The 8911-nt window shown below is 43.4% G+C and overlaps 2 protein-coding genes across 3 annotated transcripts; one reads left to right on the forward strand and one right to left on the reverse strand.

Annotated features, from left to right (window-relative positions):
• Positions 1–226: 226 nt before the first annotated feature.
• LOC142892702 (dual specificity protein kinase CLK4-like) lies at positions 227–6409 on the reverse strand. Of its 2 annotated transcripts, XM_076032948.1 has the most exons (13): positions 6255–6409; positions 5031–5191; positions 3903–4146; positions 3283–3379; positions 2927–2993; positions 2721–2834; positions 2449–2615; positions 2249–2343; positions 2037–2166; positions 1882–1964; positions 1700–1779; positions 1459–1549; positions 227–1014 (listed from the first exon to the last, which is right to left on the reverse strand). In XM_076032948.1, exons 1-13 carry the CDS (start codon positions 6264–6266, stop codon positions 841–843), a joined length of 1515 nt encoding a protein of 504 aa, XP_075889063.1. In that variant the 5' UTR covers positions 6267–6409; the 3' UTR covers positions 227–840. The 2 variants fall into 2 exon arrangements, with proteins under 2 accessions (XP_075889063.1, XP_075889064.1); XM_076032949.1 differs by lacking the exons at positions 3283–3379; positions 5031–5191; positions 6255–6409 and having other exon boundaries at positions 3903–3989.
• A 1342-nt stretch (positions 6410–7751) lies between these two features.
• Positions 7752–8825, forward strand: tmem126a (transmembrane protein 126A). Its single transcript, XM_076032954.1, has one exon. It carries the CDS (start codon positions 8023–8025, stop codon positions 8644–8646), a length of 624 nt encoding a protein of 207 aa, XP_075889069.1. The 5' UTR covers positions 7752–8022; the 3' UTR covers positions 8647–8825.
• Positions 8826–8911: the final 86 nt, after the last annotated feature.

Raw genomic sequence — 8911 nt, forward strand, 5'->3', positions numbered from 1 at the left:
ATAATTTGGGATAATAAAGTCTTACAAATTTAGGAATATGTCGGCCAATTTATACCCACTCGCTGAAGCCAATACGTTTCACATTGGGGAAAAGTTCGGAGTCGGAACTCTTAATGGTAATGGTTGGAGAGTACGCCGTATAATGCATTACTCGCAGGCGAGCTTTTTGTACTGCCACCTTGTGGTTACAACATGCTACTGCACACAACACAAAATGCAATCGGACTGCTGACAAGTTGTCTCTTTTATTGGGAAAACGTTGGTGTGACTGCAAAAGTTACAGAACGAGTCAGTGGCAAAAAACAAAACAAAACAATTTTACATAATTGTATGTACAAAGATGCCCTCAATGGTTTATTTTTTACTGACACTGCAGAAAGCCCATTGATTTCCAGGGTTACAGGTAACAGTAAGGTAGCTCTTCAAATACAACCAATCACCCAGCAGGGAAAAGGTCTGGAGAAAAGGGCACGCAAATACATTGAAGATGAAAATAAATTCCTCAAAAAAAAAAAAAACACACAAGAAAAAAAAACAAAACCAGCTTTTACAATGTGCAATGAGGAGCAACAGAAGCCACTGGCAAATAAATAGGAACCACTTTCTACAAGATCAAATAATGTTAAAGATGAACTCAACGCCTTGACGAGCGAGGCGAGGAAACACGAGGGAGGCTCGGGGACAGAAAAGGCAACAGGGCAGGAGACTGATACAGTCCGTTGGGGGACAGCTCTCTCGGAGAGGACAGACGCAGAGGCTGAGCACCATGATGAATGTCATGCCGACATCCAAACCCAGACAGAGGTCAGAGGTTCGGAGGTTGACACACGCCGAGGACTTTTAATCTTTGGCGCTGCCACTCTTGCTACGGGTGGTGCTCCGGTGGAGGCGGGAGAAGAAGGGGTGTCTCATGGCCTGCTCCAGGCTGAGGCGCTTGGACGGGTCGTACTCCATCATCTTCTGGATCAGGTCAAACAGCTGCTGGTGGTTCTCGTCCTTGGACAGCATGTAGTTCTGAAGGGAACATAATGGCCATTAGAGACTCTGTGGGCAACTCATTCCGATGCAATACTTTACAATAACACCGATCCACAGCAGACTTGGATATGCACAAAAAAAATATACTGAAGTTAATTTTTGAGTGCAGTCTGGTAAGGTTGTTTTGTGTCACTGGCAATTTGCTACACAAATTGAACTGAGCTAAGCTGTGTGTTTGACTGCGGAGGACCGCTGGATGACCTGCACATGCAGGTAAGCTGGATTTAGATATTTGGAGTTGTTCTTGGCAGACAGACACCTCAAGAGTTAGCCTTCACGTAAATGTTGAGGGGCAGAAAGTAAATACGTCTGAACTTTTGCCTTCAACGGTGGAGAGCAACGGGTCACAGATGTGGCTGGCTGCACTGTTCTCCAGCTATACACAGACGGGGAAGAAGAAAAGCCGTTTGTGTCTGTTACCTTGAGGGGTTTGCAGTGCTTCCTGACGTATCTCCCAGAGGAGTTGTGTACATCCCAGTCCAGCTTGGATCGGTGGACATACCGCCGTTTCCTGTGAGGGACAGAACGGCATTTACCTTAACAATTTCCTGAGCATCGCGTCGACGAGTGTTTAGGCGGCCTCGCTTCCTCCCGCCCGCCCTTGTTTGTGTTTCCTAAACTCAAAACTGCATGTAAATATTCCAATTAGTGGTCCACCTACTTGGTTTTCTCCAGCAGATGTGTGGGAATAGGACCCAGGACTCTCTCCATCATAGCAAGGTGTTCTTTACTGTCATGGGTCTGTAGGAAATAAATACAATCAGAAAGAAAAAACAAATTAAAACTTGCCAAGCAGTTTGCAAAGTGATGGTGGAGTCTATGGCACTTAACAGCGTTAGCTACCTGGAAGAGGGTGGATCCGAGGTAGTACTCGATGAGGATACAACCCACACTCCACACGTCGCATGAATGGTCCCAGCCGAGATCTGAAGAGGGCCATGACAATTCAGTACCGAGTCGCCGTGGCTGCACTGTAATGCACGTGTGAAGCATCTTACCTAGAATGACTTCAGGGGCGCGGTAGTGGCGTGTGGACACCACGGAGGTGTGGTGTTCGTGTTCAAATGTGGCGTTACCAAAGTCGACAATTTTAATGTCGGGGTTCTTAAGTGTTCGCTCGTCTCGTTTCTGCGGAGGAACGAACAGAACGTTAGAACTGCCGAAACAAACCGTCGAACCTCGGTGTGGGACGACCTCGTGGGGCACTCACCATTTCAGAGTTGTACTCCATATCGTAGTCTGAGTTAATGAAAAGAATGTTCTCAGGCTTCAGGTCAGTGTGCGTCAGCTTGTTTCTATGCAGAACTGGGGAAAAAAAAACAACAAGAACACGTGCCTTTAAAATCATCAATCGACACACAAGCAACATATTTTGCTGCTTAAAAAAAAAGAACGATGTCATTTACTCACAGCGCACTGCTCTGATAATCTGGTATGCCATGTGCCTGATGTGTTCCACAGGAAAAGGTTGGAAATTGTTTTCCTTGAGGAAATCGTAGGTGCTGAGGCCAAGAAGCTCAAAGGCAATGCAAATATGGCCGCGAAAGTCAAACCAGTCCAGCATGTGCACACAAGAGCTGCGCAGAAGAAATGCAATTGTTAAGTATGAGAAACTCTTTGAGAACAAAATTTCATGATGATTTCAAGGGTGAGCCGACCCAGGTTACTTTTCATTTACTTACTATCTTTTTTCAGTATCGAACGACTTGAGCTTATCAAGCACCTCAACCTCAGACATTGCGGCCTCACGGTAACGATCAACATTTTTAATGATCTTCAGAGCAATTCGAGCTCCGCTGGAAATACACAAACATGTTTAGTCATTAGACTTGGGAAGGAAGAGGGAAAAAAAACTTTGAAAATGTAAACATTTTAGATTTCCACTCACTTTTTGTGATCAATGCATTCAGCCACCTTCCCAAAGGCACCCTCTCCTAGAGTACACACAATCTCATCTACAGGAAATAAAGAATTGAAGTTAAAACGCAGCATTGGCATCAACACTTGTTTTGTGGTAGCTTCACTGCCTGATGATATGTTTTGCCTTTCATTGGCTACACTACAATATGTATATTATAGCTAAGAATTAAAGTTACAGTAAACAGTAAACTCTAATAAAAAAAACAATTAGGTCTACTAGACTAAATATATCTGCATCTATTTAATGTTTGGAAATAAAACCAGACATCAACAGAGAGAGAAAAAGTGTGAACAACAGAAGAAAAAAATGTGTATATTCTGTACATCTCGCTCTCAGCATGTCTCCACTGTGATAGATGAGGTGACCCTCGCCATCATCCTCAAAACTTCTGGATCTTTTCCTGCGGTGATGGCTCCTCCTCTGCACCGGCACCGCCGCAATCCGCCATCACATCAACAACCCATCAGTCAGCCAGCAGCACCAGGCCACCACAATGAGGCATCGTCATTCATTCAACCAGGCCGAGGGGGGGAGGTGTAGGGATGGACAGTTTCGGCCGTTCAGTAACACCGCCAGGCGAATGGACGGCGCAGCAAATTCAAATTCAGCCCCGTCAGAGAAATTGGGCGGCAGCCACCACATAGTGTGTGTTACAGAAGAAAAACATGGCAACAAGATTTTCAGATGAGACTTTTTTAAGAGTAGTACATAAACAAACTGAATGTATCAATTACATGTGTTTTCCTAGATTGTCTTCAATGATTTCATTCCCCCCCACACATTACTAGACTATATGAATAAAAGTGAAGTGTAGAGCATAAAGAGATACAAAGAGACATAGACCAGGGTGTTAAGCATTGGCTAAACACCTGTTATAAAGACCCTTTTGATTTGGTGCTACAGACAGGGGGAAGGGGAAGAGAGAAGACAGTGGTTCTCATACCGATGGGGACCTCTGGCGAGAAGAGCTGCGTCGGCGCCGCCTGTCTCTTTGCCTGCGGCTGCGGCTGCTCCGCCTGCTGCGATGGCTCCGACCACTGCGCCCAGATGACTTGCTATAATGGTGCCAGTCCCGGTCGCCATCTCTGTAGGAGCATTCGTGAGCGTCCCGCTCGCAGGTCATATCCCGGTTGTGTCCTTCCCACGAACTGAGCCTGTGGTTCAGACTGCGGGCTTCCAAACAATGCCTAGATAAAAAAACAGACCAACAAAAAACACAAGTATTAAACCATGTATGTCAACACTAAAAGCCCTGTTTACTTGTTTGAGATTAAGCTCAGTGACGAAGACTTATATTAGTTGGGATGGGCCCGCCTACATTATGACACTTTATCCCTGGAGCCTTTTATATAACGTTTTTAATTAGAAACACTGGCAAATTCACTTCCAAACTCAGGGAATCCTGTGAAAGGAGAGGCTGCTACTGGTCTGATATTCAATAACACATTATCAGTTTGCAAAATAGAATTTACGTGTGACCAATAGGAACTTGGCAAAGACCTTTAGAGGCTGCACAAACTGACACTGCGAAATATAATCTGTCACTCACAACAATGTCATACTGAAGATACATGTCCATGTTTTCAATTCCTGCAAGCATGCCCCACTATACACGCACATGCATGCAAGCGCACAATTTTTTTTAAAAAAAATGCTGTTATATGTGTGCGCACACGCGGCACTCAAAAACGATCCAAGAAACTCCTGGGGCGCAAAGACTTGCGGTGTCAACTGTCATCCAACTTGAAATCTGCCTCTCTACAGAATTAAAATTAGACCAGAACTGAAAACATTTTCTCAGTATTACCATGAACCCTTTCAACCTAAGGATACAACAAATCTATTCATATTATTCTGGCTGGACTGCATTAAGTGCACACATTCCACGTATTTGTGTGTGTGTGTGAAATACTTTATACTGTTAAACAGCGGTAATAATAAACCTTCGGGAATCTGAACATGTTCATGAAAGAATCAAAACGTAACAGGGATCTGGTTTCTCTCCCTCTCGGACAGTAACATGCAAACAGATTTGTTAACTGGTCTAAACAAATCAGTGAAATATGTTTACCCTTCATACGGTCTTTGGTTACGTTGAGTCTTCCTGGACTTATTTTCTCTCTCGCTGCTGTTTGAGTCTAGTCTTCTACGTTTACGATACTCCATTCTCTCTCCCCAGCTGTACTCATCCAGCCAGACACCTGGTGAGTGCACCCGTTTTGAGTGGCGCATCTGAAAAACAAGCCAGACACTTTAATTACATTCACTGAATAAAGAAACAGGACAGTTTTCTTAGCAGGGAGCTGTCATGCCACTCTGCAATTTCATGCAGATGTTTTTTTTTGTTTTTTTTTTAAACAAAAAAAAAACAAACAAACAATAAATGGCTATTAATTTTCAAATTAAAAAAAATATAATACAATGTGAGAAAGTCGTCCGATACGCTATGGGAAACTTCTAAATTTGTTTTACATTGTTTAAATAAGTCATAAACGTGGCTACAGAAAAACAAACATGACGGTGATAACCAATCTACGTTCAAAGCTGCTTAAGGCTAGCACCAAAATACCGACACCCCCCACCCACGACTTTAGACAATTAAATCAAGACCAACTAATTCAAGAGTGGGATTCAGCAGCGATGCTTCGCAGGTGAAGAACAAAATTGGGAACAGTTATATCTAAAAATGGATTCAATGGCGTCAACACGCTGAACTAATAAAAACATTTTCACATACTACTCGTTGGTCTGAGTGGTGACGACATTGTAACGCCAAGGAGATAGCTGCCCGAGAGTAACAACGTTTTTAGTAAAACACAGTACGGGACAGGTTCGGAGGGAATAAAGAAAAACTACGTTGAACAACGGGCAGTTGGAGCGTTGGTTCCAAGACGGCAAAAACAACAATTACAATTTAATAACACGCGAGGTAAAACCTCACAAGCTAATCAGGCTTTACTCGAGGCCTTGTTCAAGTGTCCACTAACAAAAAAAACCAAAAACGATTTATAGTAGTTCGCACAACTATTAAGAAAAGTGGTTGTCATAATGATTTCACTTTACAACAGCGGATCAAATTCAGATGGCCCCAACCACTTTAAACCAGTGTAAATAAAAGTGTAAACAGCGTGCCATCCGGCCAAGGCCTTTATCCTTCTAAACATCAGCCATGTTGCCGACGCGTCGACGTTTCGAGAAAAAAAACAACTACGAGTTCCGCGATCGTGAAATGACTACAAACACGCCATTGGGGAGGCTCAAAACACATGGTATTTCTCACAAAATTCGCTCTTACCTCTTTCAACATCTGCTTACTTGAACAAAATTACGTTTTACCGATACTAGAACAAGCACAAAGGAAAAAGGCTGTGACTAGTCGTGGTCAAAAATGGCGTTCTTCTCTTGCTGTAAAAGGTTCGTGTGGAAAGTATACATCCGGGCACTTTGGGTTACGTCATATCCCCGCCCAGCTGTGGTTGCGCAACACATCGGTTTGTTTTTGAATAAATGCGACTTTGTCTGAGTCACGTTTTCAGTTATTGGGTAATGCAATTCCATTAAAAAAAAAAATAAAAAAAGATATTTGAGTACGTAAAAGGTTTTGTTTTTTTAAGTCCTGCTACATGCTATTTTCTGCGAATTTACTACATTTTAAGTTAAATTTTAATAGCTGCAGTCGCGACAGAGAAACTCGATATGCAAGGGTAGGTTAGTTGTTAAAACTGGAAATTCAGAATGTGCATTCAACATGTACATTTTTGAGGTGTCGTTTAAAAAAACACTTCTGCTCAAGAAGTCACGCACTCAAATACTTTTAAGCAAAAACAAGTAACAGAACTGATTCTTTACATACAGGTCCTTTTGTGAGTTTTAATGCGGTAGGTCGTTTTGTATTACTGCCAGTCAGTTTTCCTTGTTATAGGTTTACATATTTTGTAATTCCTAAATAGTAGAGGGCAGGAGTGATGGTCCCTGACTGCACTCACCTTGTTGTAGAAACACAAAGACAACGAAGGCAGCACACCCAGGGCAAACACCCAGCCACAGCACAAAGAGGCTCGGCCAGGGCCGGGGTTAACCCTGACCCACAAATTGTTATTTCTGTGCCATTTTTTCTCATTTTGACTTTGAAGTCAGAATTCACAGTCACACACAGATAAAAGTCAGCATTCTAAGATTCAAGTTTGGATGTTTTTGGATCCCAGTGAGGCAATGCAGTAAGCACAACTAACGTAAAGGGGGAAAGATTACAGTAAAAAAAAAAAAAAAATGAAATTGCTTAATAACTCCACTCTTAGGAGATTCTTGTCAAGCCTGTGTATCTATTTTTTGGATTCCTGCTTTTTTTTTATTATTATTATTATTATTATTATTATTATATGCAAATCTTAATTTGTGAAGCAAATAAAAAAAACGGTGCAGAATCTGCACAGATATCTAGACTGCATTTTTTCTTTTCTTTAAAGGAGTACAGCTTGGGAGTGCAAAAGAACACCTGAAATAAATACATGACAACAAATTCCATGAGTTCCATGAAGACTTGTTTATTCTAAAGAAGCGGGCAGAGATAATGTAGTTCGGAATATAATTAACCATGAAGATAATCTTAATATTTCCCCCTTAATTTCAGATATTTTAAGTACTTTGTAGCGTTGTGTGAAGTAGTCTCTCTGATATTTAAATGCTTGGTTATCATACAATAATTTAGAAAAAGCATTTTCTTACGTTTTATATTATATGTTGTAAATATTGTGGCTGTTGAGCCTCGCTAGGCCTGATCTATCTATCTATCTATCTATCTATCTATCTATCTATCTATCTATCTATCTATCTATCTATCTATCTAATGCTGCTTAATGAAGAAACGTTTGTCGCCTGACAGTCCGCACTCAGGGCAACAGACAACTACTTTCCCCACCGCTTTGGATTCTGGGTAAAACATGTCTGCGCCCTGCCGTCAACTCGATGCCCGCTGAACCGGTGTTGTGTTTTAGTCACCCAAACAGCCAGACTGGTTCCGCGCAACCACAACACCATCGCCAAACGCCGCTTTGATTCGGAAGATGTCGGAAAGCACGCAGAAGAAGGAGGCCGCCGCGCCGGGAATCGGCATCTCTAGATCGGGGATCGCGGAGATGCTGTCCAAAAATTTCGAGCGACTTCCTGACATTGACCAGAAACTCTTCATCTACGGACCCCTGTACCTGGCGGGCAACGCTGGCCTCGCTGGCCTCATATCCAACAGCTTGTACCGCAGGGCTCTGCACGTCAAGCAGGGTCCCATCGCCACCAGCCTGCCCATGGCCGTGCTGCCCTTCCTCACCACCTACGCCCTGTACAACGCAGCGGTGTCCGGCCCGCTGCTGACCGGCGACCTCAACTGCCCCTCCTGCGTCCTGCTGAGAGGCGCTCTGGTCGGGGTGGTGGGCGGCGGGTTGTACCCCATCATCCTGGCCTTACCCATGAACCTGGGCATGGCCTCCACGTACAACACCACGCCGATGCCGGAGAAGGGACACATTCTGAAGTTCTCGGTGGAGATCTCCAAGCCGGTGATGAGGAAGATGAGGGCGGTGCTGCTGCTCCAGGCCTTGTTCGGCACCTACCTGAGCTCCAGGCACTTTGATTCTTACACCAAACTGGCCGAGCTCACGTTTGGCCGAAATAGAGAGGAACTCAAGGACTAATGATGATTAGCTCTGATCAGGCGCTTTTTGTTTGTTTTTTGGTGGTGATTTACTGCAGCTTGTGGTCATAAATTACTTGAAGCCCCTTCACACTGGACATGTCTGCGTTTTCCCTCCATCCTTTTGTCAAAGGTCGAGCAAGGGCTTTGTCATTTTTAAGATTTATAAGGCCATAAAAAGTCTTAGCCAATGAGAAACAAAAACAAACTGAATGAATTACTTGACAAGTTTAACTAATTGGCGCAAACTACCAAAGTTTCCTTAA

This window comes from Nelusetta ayraudi, unplaced genomic scaffold (assembly GCF_046127955.1).
Source record: "Nelusetta ayraudi isolate G7.1 ecotype Tasmania unplaced genomic scaffold, CSIRO-AGI_Nayr_v1 ptg000039l, whole genome shotgun sequence".
In the NCBI taxonomy this organism is placed as follows: Eukaryota; Metazoa; Chordata; class Actinopteri; order Tetraodontiformes; family Monacanthidae; genus Nelusetta; species Nelusetta ayraudi.

Excerpts from the sequence above, each read along its gene's own strand:
- LOC142892702 (XM_076032948.1), bottom strand. Across the intron at positions 2,994-3,282 it reads AGACATGCTGAGAGCGAGAT|ATGAGATTGTGTGTACTCTA; the intron begins GTACAGAATATA and ends TATTTCCTGTAG. Across the intron at positions 1,780-1,881 it reads TCGGATCCACCCTCTTCCAG|ACCCATGACAGTAAAGAACA; the intron begins GTAGCTAACGCT and ends TATTTCCTACAG.
- tmem126a (XM_076032954.1), top strand. The coding sequence starts at position 8,023 with ATGTCGGAAAGCACGCAGAAGAAGGAGGCCGCCGCGCCGGGAATCGGC.